The 15,286-nt window shown below is 37.8% G+C and overlaps 1 protein-coding gene across 5 annotated transcripts in view; it reads right to left on the reverse strand.

Annotated features, from left to right (window-relative positions):
* The window catches only part of LOC131429539 (segmentation protein cap'n'collar), a 120,670-nt gene that overhangs the window by 28,315 nt on the left and 77,069 nt on the right, over positions 1–15,286 (reverse strand). For all 5 annotated transcript variants that reach the window (XM_058593746.1, XM_058593757.1, XM_058593737.1 and 2 more), the window contains 2 exons: positions 10,211–10,329; positions 9,357–9,806 (listed from right to left, as the gene is read on the reverse strand). In XM_058593746.1, the coding sequence (XP_058449729.1) occupies positions 9,357–9,806; positions 10,211–10,329 (569 nt within the window). The remainder of the gene's footprint in view (positions 1–9,356; positions 9,807–10,210; positions 10,330–15,286) is intronic.

The following is a 15,286-nucleotide window of genomic DNA, read 5'->3' on the forward strand; positions in this document are numbered from 1 at the left end:
CCGGTATGTTTTTTCACCCAGCCCAAGCTCCGCTTCATAATTCCGTACAAAACCAAAAAGTATACATTCTTAGCATTAACTTCTCTAATGATCAGGTTCGGAGCGAGAGAAAACTTTTGTAGGATGCGATCAGTCCACAATCAACTCTGACTTTGTTTTTCTTTCCATTCCTTCGTCGAGAAGACGTTTTTTTTTTGTTGGTGCTCTCCCTCTAATTTTCCCTGCCACTTTTCGTGCGTAATTAGGATTTCAAACTTCAGAAGTCAAAAGAACATCGTAGAAGGCGACGACGATCGAGAAGTTACACACCACAAGCTTGCTTGCCTCCTTCCATCACAGCAACCCGAAAAAAAAACCTAACCTAACCTGCCAGCCAGCCAGAGTCACTTGTCTTATTTTTGCTTCCTTTTTACCCATTTTTGGCTAGTGTACACACGAAAGTGGGAAAAAGCAATTTACCATCTCTGATTGCTTATTGCTTTTAACAGGTTTTTTTTCCCTTCTGCTCTCAATCATCATCCTTTTTCTCGGTATCTCCGTGCTTCATCTTGTCCGAGATGGCGAAGTCGGCGGCAAACGGGTGGAAACCTTTTTATTTATTGTTTTATTATTTTACAACACAGGTAGTGGTTTTGTGGTGTCTTTTCTGGTGACCCGCCGAAACCAGAGGGGGTGCGAAAAACAGGACACATTTGAGGGTATGCGCAAACACCACCGCCTGCTACCAGGTTCAGTCAGGTCCTGCCGCTGTGTCGTGTTATTTTTTTTATGGAGGCTTAACCGGTCGCCAATTTCTGGCCGGGTTAGAGCCTATGATGACCAGCAATGTCAAAGGGTTGTGTGTGACGTCTCGACGGGATATGTTTTCATGTTCGCTTGTGTTTTATAATATTTGTTGTTCTTTCACCGGTTTACCGACCGAAAGGCCAAAAAGCCAGTGCAGTAGTTATGGAAATGCTAATCTCCATTCCCCGCACACAGGTTGTCTGTCTCGGTCGATTCGGTAGGTAAAACACCGGTACGTACTGACACTGTGCAATTTCGTTGCTACACTTGAAAGGATTATGAGAATTTATCCTCGACACTCCGCTTTGGCTGTGGGTTTGGCTGAATTATCAATGGACGAGGTGATAATTTATTGCTTGCGAAAAGAATGGGACTTTTCGGAGAAAATACACCTAATGATGACAAAGTCAGGCTTTGTCCGTATTGTTCAGAGGGGAAAAAGTGTCAAACGTCAAACGTTAATGCCGAATCTGCTGATCTGGGAGTTCACAGCCAACTGAGTTTAATTGAATTAATTTCCGGTGATCTTCGAATCTCGAATTCACAAAAATATGGATCAAATGAAGTGGTATTCTTTATTACCAGATGTGTTTCGTTGTGATGATGCTTTTGGCGGAATTTCATAATGATTTCTGTTGATTCACTAATAAGAGTAGCTTAGAAAATGCTATTTTGAAAAGAAATGTTAATGCTTAACCTACTTCGCGGCAGGGCGACGACTCATCAGACTCTTCAATTGGAGTCGCGGATTTTTTGTTCTAGGTCTAAGATTCGTTTCTAGAAAACATTTCGACAGAAGAATAGAATTGTGAATCCAACTGCCAGACATGGTCGACGATTCAACACAACCAAATAAATGAATGAACAAGTTTCAAAAACTCTCCATTATTTATTGATTCCTCTGCTTAAAACTGCAACTTTCAATCAACTTTAACTTTCACAACTCTGTTCATCATTCTTAAAAACTTCCAAGGCTAAATAATGTTCCAGTGTCCACTAATCCACAAGATCAGAGATGTCAGAAATCTGCAGAGTTGGCATCTCTGAACAAAAATAATGCACTACTGCACGAGTTCAGTACAATTTACAATCCAGACAATGAATTTACGTTTTACTGAGCATAACACGAAATTTTCACAGTTTCTTCAAATCACACTGAATTGCGCTTTTTGATCGGTAAATTGCACTTGAAAAATATAAATTTGTCGAACAATTCTTCACATTCGAAATTCTTTGACAGAAACGAAATGCCTTCGCGTAGGTCGCGAAAACACACACGCCTACTGCGATTCAATTCGACATACGAATGTTTTTGCAGTCGTCGAAAAAATTAGCCTACACTGATAAAAATTTGTAGGGTCGATTCATATGTAAACAGCACTTCAATTTAATGTGCTTTTTCATTTCAATACATAACCCTAGCGATTTGTTTTAAGATTTCATGTGCAAATTCACTAAGATGCAAGATGAAATTATTTCATGAGCATTTCAGATAAATGTGGAATAAGTTGCACTAAATATCAACAGTTTTTATACTCATTTTAGGAGTTAAGTAATTGTTTTCATTAATTTCATGTGTTCTACAAGTAGTGATAGTTCAAAAGCTTTGTACATGATGCTAGCGTGCAAATTATTGTCAATGTAGTTGGAGAGGTACGGCACAGACTCCTTGCAAAAAAGCAAGAGTTTTCATTTTCGCGTGATTGAAAACCGGGGTTTGATGGTATTTTTGCTTAGGCCCTTAAACTAGCAAACCGATGATGAAAATGGTCTTCTTTGTCCATGAAGAAGCTTATGACGGATTTCGCGCCAACTTGAACATGTGTTGGCAGCACCCTTTCAGATTTGATTGATATGTAGACTTTGTCACAAAAAGCCACTTTGCATATCTTGTTTTTTTTTTAATTGATTTAGGATTTTGCTTTGTTAACCAATTTTTTTTTTCAAATAGTTTTTGTCGAAAAATGTCAAATCCTACAAAAATGTTATTCTTGTGATTTTTATAAAATCAGTCGAATTTTCCAATAAAAATACTGACAGAAATCCTTATCGATTTCTACACTAAAAAAATAACTTCATAAATTTTAAATCGATTTACAAAATAAACATTTTTGTATTTGATTAAATTTTGTCCCAAGATAGGTGATCATGTTCCTTACCAACCTTTCATACATTGCAGGATGAGCACATTCAAGGGAAAAAACCTGTTTTAATCCACCTAGTGGTGTAATGATGCCTTTCTCATATCAATCATACTGTCATATATAATACTGTGGTATTCTTCAAAATTATTTTTCTTCGATTCTTAAAAGAATAACCGAAATAGATTTGTTTGACCGTCTACTGATAAAAATTATCAATTGGAAAAGATTTGAGGTCGATTTAGAAAACTTTTTACGGTTTTTCGCTCTTTTCAGTGATGGTATAAAATTTTTAACACACTTTACCCTATATTTCCGGATCCGGATGTCGGATCTTGATGAAATTCAGGAATTACGAATGGGACCACAGGACCTTTCATTTGAACCTAAGTTTGTGAAAATCGGTCGCGCCACCTATGAGAAAAGTTAGAACACATATTTTAATTTTTTTTGCGCATTTTACTCCATAACTCTGGAACCGGAAGTCGGATCCGAATAATATGCAGGAATTTTGTATGGGTCCACAAGAGCTTTCATTTGAATCCAAGTTTGTGAAAATCGGTTCAGCCATCCCCGAGAAAAGTTTGTGCAAAAAACGTTACATACACACAAACGCACATACACACATACACACACACAGACATTTTGCGTACTCGACGAACTGATTCGCATGGTATATGACACTAGGCCCTCCGGACCTCGGTTCAAAAGTCGGTTTTCACAGTGATTGCATAACCTTTCTATATGAGAAAGGCAAAAAGTTTTTCTGAAAAAAAAACTGTTTCTCGACCAAATTGAATTTGTTTATCCAGTGTCTTTTTATCGCAAACTAAACTTAATTTGTGAGACATTAGCAAAAAGGATCAGTGCTGGATAGGAAAAAAAATTGCTAGAAAAACTTTTTTCCCTTCAAAATGCCCATCCTACAATTTATGGAAGGTTGGCAGGGAACATAATTATCTATGCCGGGACAAAATTTTATTCAAATAAAGAATGGTGTTTTTTTGTAATTTGATTTAAAATTTTAGAGATCGATTTTTTTTCAGTGTAGAGTTCGATAAATACGATTCAGTATTTTTTTTTAAATTACACTAATTTTGTGAACATCACCAGTACAATAATTTTTTGTAGGATTTGTCATTTTTCGACTACACATTTTGCAAAAAAAATTGTAAAAAAGTCTAGCCATTTTCAAAAGACAGTCTAGATCAATTTTGGAAAAACAAAGTAAGTAAAGTGATTTTTGTGATAAAGCATATGTGTCGAGAAAGTTTCATCTAACGGATCGGATGCTGCCGAATCCGAATACGAATTGTTGCGAAATTCGTTTATTCGATTCCTACACTGGATAAAAAATTCAATTTGAACAAGAAAAATTTTTGCAAGAAAAAATTTTTTTCCTCGAAAGTGAATGGTTGATAATCCTCACCCATCTTGGAACCAAACTTAATAGAAATTTTAAAAAAAATTGTTTTGTAAATCGATTTTAAAATTTCTACGGCATTTTTTTCAGTGTAGGCCTCGATAAGCTTTATTTCAGTATTTTCATTGGAAAAATTAACTGATTCTGTGAAAAAACCCCTGGTACAACACTTCTTTTTTTCTATTCGAAAAAAAAAATAGAAAATTAGTTCAGTTTTCGATAAAGAGACACTGAAAAAAACATTCAGTTTGAGCAAGAATATATTTTTGTTAGAAAAACTTTTTTTCGTTGAAATGCCCATCTTGCAATGTATGAATGGTTGATGGGAAGCATAATCCTAATCTATCTTGGGACAAAACTTTCTCAAAATTTTATAATGTTTTTTGTTTGTAAATCGGTTTTTAATTTTTAAAGTATTTTTTTTTTCAGTGTAGGAATCGATTCAACATAAACTGCTACGCACTGATGAGTCTAAGACGAAACGTAAAATCAAGTGAAATTGGTTATGTGCACCTAGCATAAATTAGGGGGTAAAAGCTCTTTACCTCTCAAACTTACCAAAATCTGTACGGCTAGTAAGCCGAAACTTGTTTCGTTCGGGACGTCAAATATCAAAGAAGTGTTTTGCAAATAGCATTAACTTTACGTCTGCCTAGCGGTTTATGTTGAACCGTCAGGTCGGAGGTAGCAGTTCAACATAAACTGCTACGCACTGATGAGTCTAAGACGAAACGTAAAATCAAGTGAAGATTAAATGATTTTGTGAAAATCACTAGCATAACATTTTTTCGTAGGATTTGTCATTTGTCGACAATAACTATTTGGAAAAAAAAGTTTAATCCTTAATTTTGGAAAAACAAAGTATGCAAAATGGATTTTTGGGATAGTCTACATGTCCAGAAAGTGTCATTCAAACCTGCGAGAATTGCGAATACGATTTAGATCAGACTATCAGAGAATGTCTGCTTACTCTTCCTTTACTTTACTACAGAAATATTCTATTAACATTGGTAATCATCGAACAATTCACAAAGAACGAATTTTCTTAATAAAAAGACATAATTCATCAAAAAACCACCAAACAGTCCGCTATGTTTTTCTTATATTTGTGCGCCATTCGTTCTACTCTCATCACCAACACCAAAAAACTAAATGGCCCTTAAAAATTCTCAATCATTTTTGAAAATATATTTCGCATTTATAGAAGATACATAAATAATCTTGTTTTAATCCACCTAATGGTGTTATGATGCCTTTCCCATACCATTCATTATATCCTGTATATTACAGCAAGAATAATCAAAATGATATAAATTGAAAAATTTTAGAACCCAGTTTTGAAGACTTCTTTTCCATAATACTACTACATTTAAATACTACATTTGAATTTAAGTTGATGATATTTGAGTAAATAAAGTGAGCTCGATTTTAGATTTTGACCACTATTTTCGGAATTTCCGGAACTGAAAACTGAATGCCGGTAAAATGAAATTCGGATCATTAAACCATCAGATAATATGAACTACAAACTGAAGCCCAATTTGAAAGAATTTCCAAATTTTTCTGTACCTTCGATGTAAATGGCGCTTTGAAATAAATTACGGGTCCAGTGTTACTAAAACCGGTTTGTATGGGCATAAATGAACATGACCTACAAATTGGAACAGTTGCGAAAACAAGAAGATATTTCAAATTTTCTATGACGGTTTAACGTTTTGAAACCTTGTGATGTTAGAACTGGAAATCGAACATGGATATTTTTATGGGACTATCAGACCTGTTAATTTGAGTTTGATTTCATGAAAATCTGTTTTGAGTTTATGGCTTTGATATGCAAACTAGAGAATTTAGTAGCCAATTAGCACTCTTGAAATTGATATGTTTGGTGCATATCACCCTGCAATTTCGAAACCGGAGGCCGATTTTCAAATTGAATTGAGGAACTTTGTAAGGTGTTCGAGACTGTAAGAACTTTAATGTGAATCTAAGTATGTGAAAATCGGTTCAGCCGTCTCCGAGAAAATTGAGTGACATTATTTTTACTTTTTCGGTGCATATCACTCTGTAATTCCAGAACCGTAAGTCGGATCCAAATGAAATTCAGGAACTTTGTATGGGACCATTAGACCTTTAATTTGAATTTAAGTTTGTGAAAATCGCTTCAGCCATCTCCGAGAAAACTGAGGGAAAATATTTGTCACACACACAAACACATTTGTCAGTTCGTTGAGCTGAATAGAATGGTATATTACCATCGGACTTCCGTGTCTCGGACGAGAAGCCGATTTTCACAGTGATTGTATAGCATTTCTGTATGAGAAAGGCAAAAAATTACCACAGTGATTCTGATAATTGTTGTGTAGTCCTACACAGATAAAAATATTTTGTGAATTTACATCTATTTTCATGCACATGTTTGGAGCAGGTAATTAAACATAAAATTACTTTACAATTCTGTACGTTTCAATACAATTTAATCGCAAAATAAGCGTTAATTGAAAGATACAGTTATATTAATTGAAAATTCAATGCAATTCAATTTAGCTTTGCATCGATGAAGGTTTTCAATCAAAATTTCGATTCAACCCATGTCTATTCCATGTTACTATTGATTTAGATGTTCCATCTATTCCATGTTACTATTGATTTAGGTGTAAATTTCATTATTTCGTTCTGTGTACGTCAACAGTTCAAATAAGCCCAGAGAGCTGTCTTTGGTACACCGTTCGGAATAATCTTGTGATTTTACATATTATAAAATGCACATAAATGGAACGTCGTAGTTCACGCAAATTTACATGCAAGCAAATGTAAAATTGATTGACTTGAAAATTACATGGCATGAAACAAAAAAAACAGGTAGTAACCATGACTTGAACCGAGAATCATTAGAGCCACAGAAGCACATATAAATTTATTACAGTTAGAGTCTGTAAAATCTTTTCAAATTCTTTAACAAAAAAATCAAATCTATTCCAACGCAAAAGGGGATCTGCTTCGGAGGAAATTGTTTAAAAAGCAATGGTTTGGTACACCCAAACCTCCGTTTACGTAAACTTTTTTTTACGTTACATCTTTTTACGTAACTCTTTTTACGACAAAAAACCCAAATAACGTAATCTTTTTTTACGTTGAAAATTCCAAATAACGTTAACTTTTTTAACGAACCTACTTCGTAAAAAGAGGTTTTTTGCATACAATGAAAATCGTTTCCTGCTCATTTATATTCCATGGAAATTACTACAATATGGGTTTTTTTGGAACGGGTTTGATGAGTAGATGTCGGAAAACAATGTTTGAGGTGGTTCTGAATTCCAAGATGGCGACTTCCGGTTAATTGATATTCTTTGAAAACCCTTACAATATGGGTATTTTCGGAACGGGATTGATGAGTAGATGTCGGAAAACGTTGTTTGAGGTGGTTCTGAATTCCAAGATGGCGACTTCCGGTTTATTGATATTCCTTGAAAATCTTTATAATGTGGGTATTTTTGGAACGGCTTTGATGAGTACATGTTGGAAAACGATGTTTGAGTGTAACGATATGAAGAGGAACTGTTTGTTGCTAATTCAGGTCTGCGAAAAAGTCACCAAAATCATTTTAAAATCTAATTGTTTGACTCATTAGTTTTTTGTGATTTACCGGAATGAAATAATGTGGAAACTATTCAATAGTTCAGGGATTGAAATCAGTCAACAAAAACGAAAATAACAGTTTTAACAGCAGTTCAAAACTTGAATCTATTCAAATTAATCATATTTACTACAATACTGAAAATTAAATATTATCATTTCTTTCATCAAACAATGAACCTTAAAATGTTTACATCGAAGCATTTTCATCAATTTATGTATTTGTTTGACAGTTCGATTGTAAGTGTCAAGCTCATATTATGTTGAATTTGGAATAAAGTTCCTGAAGTTTATTTGAAACAACTTTCTTCCTAATGTTGACTCGTAAAATCCATTCCGAAAGTAACAATATTATAAAGTATTCGACAGTAAGTCATAATTACTCAAACAACATTTACTAAGAACTGTTCTTTAAACCGGTTCCGAAAACATTCGTTTTGCAACGGGTTTCGAGAAACACCATCTTGGATTTTGAAATGACTTTAAACATCATTTTCCGACATCTATTCATCAAATCCGTTCCGAAAATACTCATATCGTAAGGGTTTTCAAAAAATATCAAAAAATCGGAAGTCGCCATCTTTGAAATTGATGCTGCTTAGAACATCCTTTTCCTGTAAATACTCATAATTTTCGTTTCATAACTATCCAATATATTACACATATCTAATAATACATATACACAAGGAAAACTTTTTTTACGTCATAATTCGATTTGCGTAGTCCCGATCATTACGTAAATGGAGGTTTGGGTGTATTATATTTCTTTTGTGAAATTTGACCTTCTGTTTCGACAGACTTCGCAGCCGATTCAGAGCGTACAGAACCAATGCTTGGCGGGTGTTACGATCTTACTGACACAGAGAATCCTTCCAAATCGGGGCTCGAACATACGACTACTGGCTTGTAAGACCAGCGCCCTATGCATTGAATCGGCAATCTGGTAGGACTTGGAAGATACTTGTTTACGTATGTTCATATCTCCTTCTATGAGAACACATTCCTTATATATTTATTGGGATATTCCAACAAAATCAAAGAGTTGAATGCAAAAAATACAGGGCTTAAATCTGGGAAAACATTTTCGAGAAGGTGCACCGCACATGTGCACTGTGTACGGTGACGCTCTAGAATCACCCTACGTACTGGTCTCTATTAGATCCATCTCTCTTCATTATAAATGGAGGTATTTGACTCAAAACATTCGCAATTTTACGGATGAAAGATTACACAAACAGTCCCTAGTTAATTTCCACGATTGCTATAATTGTAATGAAATTAGGCATACTTGTTTACTGTTATGTGACCTGGGAAGGATGATAAAACAATCCGGTAGTCAGACGAAAAGTAAAGCTAAAATTATTTTCGCTCACCTGATGATGATGGTGGTGGTGATGGTGATGGTAACCGCTCTGTCGCAGGGTGCCGTGCATCCCGTGGCCATAGTTTTGCATCGGCTGCCGGGGATGCTGAAAGTGCCCCGATGACGTTTGGATCATCATATCGCACAGTAGATTCTCTAGATCATCGGCTGCACTGCCGGCGGTTGTGTCCGACTCGACGTCAACGGAGATACCCTGATCCTTTTCCGGCGTTGATGTTCCCAATTCCTTGAGCGAGGAGTCTGTACCACTTACGAGGCTACTGGTGTCAGCTGCAGAGGAACCGAAACTAGAATCACATGAACCACTGGTACTGGCGGCAGCACCTTGGCACAGTTCATCAGCCGATGTTTCGAGTTCCCGCTCAATTCGTTTGACCTCGGACTCCTCTTCTTCCTCTTCGGCGGTTGTCTTCGTTTTTGCACGCTCTTCGTTGGTTTCCTGCATTAAACAAACATATAATTTATTGGTTCTCGCTCCCTCACACAGGCACCGGCTGTCCACCCGTCGGTCGGCACGCAAATATGTACATTTGCCTTCGCCGTTCGGAAACCAAAATTAACAGTAGTGTGATTATGGTCGATAGTCTTGTCAGTTCCAGTGGTCATCGATAATTTGCTTAACCTCACCAAACATTAAACATTAAGCGCCAAGTTATAGGTTCAAAAGGACGAATTATACGTTAGAAGGAAGGGAAATAGAATTTTGTGTTCACGTTGTTCTAACCCCGTGCAAAACTAACAATTTACTTTTAAGGGGAAGCGGGAAGATTGCGTGTGTGTGCCGACCGATCGGTTTGATAACTTATTTCAATCGACGGGACGGTTTTGTGGTCACATTCTCACCTCACTGCTATCGTTGATCAGCTCCGGAAGGTTGAGTTCCTCGGCAAGGAATAAATCGGCTAGCGGCGGTGGAAGCGTGGCCTCACTGTCGACGTCCGTGACGTTGAGTACATATTCACCTGAAAGATTGATGTTGCAAATGCAGAGAAGTGGGTTGAAAAAAAAAAAAACGCGTGGCTTTGTGTAATTAATAATGCATGATAAATGACAAGGGGTGACGGGTCGATTATGATACAGTGTGTGTGTATGTCAATACTGCCGCTGCGAGGCGACAACGAGATCTAATTGAATGTCGATACGATATCCACAAACAATATCTTTTTTTTTTTCAAACGGTTGTAGGATTGGTTGTTTAATGTGATTTTTGACCAGAATTGGGTACAGTTTGAAGTTATTCAAAATATTACTTTGATGGATGACCCTTGAAATCAATATTTTGAAAACTTGTTTTGCACCGGGCTACTTGAATTGTGTTTCCCAGCAAAAAAAAGAGGAAAAAACAATTGTGCGAAAATTTACCGTCACAGTAGGAATCGGTAGTCTTATAAATATAGTGATTTCCCTTGAGATTTAATTCATGAAACGAAACAAAACAAGCGAAAAATTTCGAATCCCACAAGAGATTCCCATGCTCTACACCAGCTACAGGCACACTCGAAATCACCTGGCCCTTGTGTTACCGGGTTGATTCCGGTTCTCAATGTCATCGATCCACCACCACCACCGGCGGTGGAAAGTGATGACTGGAGGGCTTTGCCACTGCACTGGCCCATTCATTGACTGGTCCAAAACTTCCGACTCATCTCTCGCAGCTCATTTCGCTCTGATTTCAATTGTCATCATCCTTTCTCCCTCCGGGTACTGGTGCTACTACTACTATTTGGAGAGTCACACTTCTAGCCCAGAAGCGTCATCAGCCGAAACCTGAGACCGTTGAGCTCGTTGTGGTTTCAAAATTCAGCAAGTAATACACCTCTAGTAGTAGTAATAATGAAAATGAAACCTTCCCGTCGCCCAGCCCCATGCCATGCCATTCCTGAGCGGCCTTAAATCGGTACCCAAATCAAGAAATTCGTGTAGTCATGGCGCCATGAATCAACATAAACAACCCATTCAAAACCAACAACAAACATCGACAGCAGCATGCCATGGATGCGCACACAACACACAACGCTTATTTCAAGTGTGTTGTGAGCCAGGAAAAGCATGGCATACTTTGCATAACAGCTCCAGCTCATCACAGCCGCATACACGATCATCGCATCGGCAGGGATCACCAAATGTGCAGGTGACCGTGATGAAGGTTGCGAAAAATTTTCTCGACTTCTGTTTATTCTCCTACCATCAGGAATGTGCTGCGTTAATAGATCGTTTCGCGCGAGTTCTAGAAATGCTGAATTCCACCGTGCAGACGTCGAGAGGCCTTAAATTTCTGTACAGTCATCAAAATAGAGTTTTACGATACGCATTGCTCTCTGCACCACACTTTCCGCAGATTAATTCCCCGTGAGTGTGTAGAGGCAAATTATGCAAAGGCGCGCACCATTCCGATTCCGACGGATCGGGTGTGTTGGGTGGGTGGGTTTTGTTCGGTTTGTCTGTGATTGCCCAGTAATAGCATAACACATTTCGAATCTTACCGTAGGTTAGTTTTAATAGCCTTAATTCGATACTTTTCACCTGTGCCTCAAACCACCCCCCTTCACCCACGGGTAGACATTCGGTTGTGAAGCTTGTTGAGGTGTTGAAGTGGCCATACTGATCTTGACATTGCCAATGATTTCTTTTGAATTTTCGAGGGCCTCCGACCGACCGGGTCTGTTGTGGCGGATGAATGAATAGATTTTCTGATTTGAGTGGACTGGGCTCGCAGTGCATTTCCGTGAAATCGCAGCAAGCCTGTCTGAAATGTCGTTTTTTTTTGCTGCACGCAAAGTTGAAATATTTCAACAGTGCTTGAAACATCAACAACGTAGAATATGCTGTCGATTGATTGACTCTTGAGGTTAGCAGAGAATTTAGCAAACCTGCCACACATTTGCCGCTTGTCTGTTGTTTAAAAAAGCGATTCTACAACCTCTCACCCATCGATCTGGCAGTCTCTCGGAGCTGGAACTATTTGTACCTTGTCACGATCCTGCTGCTATCTGTCTTGAAGGAATCTTCACTCCTTCACTCAGTCTCTCGCTCCCACGAGCCAGGTTTATCGGTTTCTTCGCATCTTCTTATCGTGCTGTCCGCGCCACATTCTTCGCTGTCTCTTTCATCTGCTCTTGTGGCACCTCGCCTAGCGAAGGCGACGGCTGGCGGAACTGGCCTGCAAGCTGAAGAGTGGAAACATAAAGGAAAAGCCGGCCTCTGCCTTCTCATCTGTCTGCATCGCCTTTCATCGGCACCACCAGAAAGCATCATCTAGACTAGAAATTATGTCGAATGCTATTAATTTCTCTGCTTATTGATTTCGATCACAAGATATCGGATTCATTATTAGTCAATTCTTTGGTAAAAAAAGAAGAAAAAAAACGTTCCAATGCATTCCGACGGTGCGCCGTCTTATTTTTGAGATGCCGATGGATTCTTTTGGCCGGTCCTGGACAGCAGCGAACCCGATAATCGTGATTTGTACTTGGTTGTTGGTTGGAAATGCAAATTTCGATTTTGTTTCCATTTTAAGCCAAGTTACAAAATCTATTCGAAACGAGAATGTCACGCAACCGACCAATTTCGTCAGTCTCTAATTACGGGTAGCCTGCTCTGATGCTCTCGAACAATGGTGAGAACATTTGGCACAACAACAACTATTCCATGGCTTCCTACGATCAGAGCTTTATGGTAGCTCTCTACTGATACGATGTGAATTTCTTTGCAGTGAGAATAAAATATGGAATAACATCGAGACCCCGTCAACGGGCGCCATTTTCTTTGTTAGTCTAGCGCACCTCTACACCGACATGTGTGTAGTCAATTTATGTTACGGCTAATTTTTGTCCATTTTCTCTTGTAGACCTTCTCTTGTTTTGCGCCACATTGCGTTTGATGAAACCGAAGATGGGAAATAATATCCAAAAGTATAACAAAACGGCCAAAACAACAACAACAACAAGCAGCGAGAAAAAAAACTCAGGCGAGGTGGAGCCCCCCTTTAGTCGTTCAAGAAGGTAATAAAAAAAACACAGCGTGAACCGAAAATAAAAAATTTAAAAGATGGTCGTAGCTTCAAATGGGAACAATTCTGATGGGTTTTCGTTGCGTGTTCTCTGTTATTAACCCTGTGTGCGGCAGCCATTTCGGCATTGGCCACCAAACCCCAGAAACTGGCAGACGCGCTCTAGAACTTGGAACGAACAGAGCGACGACGACGATCGTCCCGGTTGTGCCATGAATTCGTATTTATGTATACGCTCTTTGGTTTCGGTAAGTTTTACGGAACGGTACCGTAAAACAAAGAAGACATAATTGCGCATACGGGAAGCCTAATTCATTGTTAGTATATGTGTTAACTATATTCAAGAGGAAACCAGCAAAATTTCATTGGAACTGGGCCGCTTTAGAATACTGAGTTATTTTTCGCGTAAACACAGTAATCCGCAGTTTGAAGTAACATGTAACTGGTTGATTGCTGACAAAACACTGTTTGAAAAAAAATAGCGACAAGGGACGCGGACGAAGTGAGCTCACCACCACCTTTTTTTAGCTTTTATGCTGAAATCGACGAACCGTAACACGTTTGAACTTGTACACGACTCGTGCGACTAATTCGGGTATGGTTTTGATTCCTTAGCCATTTTCTTATTTTCCTACAGTTCTTGCCAGTTATTAAGGTTGCGCTCTCGTGTACAAAAAGATTTTCATTTCTTGGATACCACAGGCGCTGACAGTAAGCTTCTTTGTAGAAGGGTTTAGTAAAGCTGATGCAGTGATACTGAAAATGCTTAAAAGAGAACCGTAATCATCGAAAAAATGAAGCACATTGTTAGAAAACTAAATATGCTAATATAACCTGTTACATATGCTTGTGGTTTTTTTTACTATGAAATGACCTCCCTCTTGGCACTTATAATAACGCCAACAAATTTATTTTTAGAACAATTTCTTGTATTAGAAATGACACATTTCTCCAACACAGAATGACAAAAAAAGCGATTTTTATGCTGCCCAAAAAATTTTTGAAAATTAAAAATCTGTCAAATTTTACATTGAATAAGTGAAAACCCATTTCGGCAATTTCCATTTAGGGTAATTTCGAACAAAAGCCATTTCGCCGAAAGCCGTTTCATCGAAAGCCATTTCGCTGAATGGGTTATTTCACCAAAAGGGTCATTTAGCCGAATCCATCAATTGTCTTAATATCATAATTGGAATTAAGTTTAAATAAAGACACACGAAAGACGATAGTGGTTATGCTTGTTTTGTTAACCTACAATGCTACTTCTGAAATATCTTATATTTAAAATAACAAATAAACTCATTTCGCCGCGTTTAATCCAGAAAGACTTGAATATTTTTGAGCTTGATTAATTCATGATCCTCAGAACGGAATTTACAAGAAAACTTGTTGACTTTATTACCTATTTAGCATCAAAACATTTGCTTTTGTGTATCTACCAGACAAATGTTTGCGGTATTTTTTGTCAACTGAGTGCAGATGAAAAAATAAAATCTAATGCGGCTTCGCCATCTTCAATTATCCAGGAGGCAGAAAATCGAATAAATAGTTTCGATGAATAGCCTATTTAGTAATGTGATGCATTCGAAATTACCCTTTCGGCGAAATGACATTTTCGGCGAAATGACCCTTTCGGCGAAACGACATTCGGCGAAAGGACATTCGGCGAAACGTCTTTCGGCGAAATAACCCGTTCTCAATCCGTTGTTCCGAGAAAATCCTTTTCTTCAGTTCTTCTGCTTGTATTGTGATTGTATTTGAGTTTTAAAAAGCAAACGCATCAAAGAATATTTTCCAGTTTTGTTTGCCGCTCACTTACTAGAATGCGAAGTAGAAAGATATCCATTTCGCATTCTATGTAGGAAGTATATAAAAAGATTATTTTTAACTGGTTTTGGAAAGTGGCGCAC

This window comes from Malaya genurostris, chromosome 1, assembly GCF_030247185.1.
Source record: "Malaya genurostris strain Urasoe2022 chromosome 1, Malgen_1.1, whole genome shotgun sequence".
NCBI lineage: Eukaryota > Metazoa > Arthropoda > Insecta > Diptera > Culicidae > Malaya > Malaya genurostris.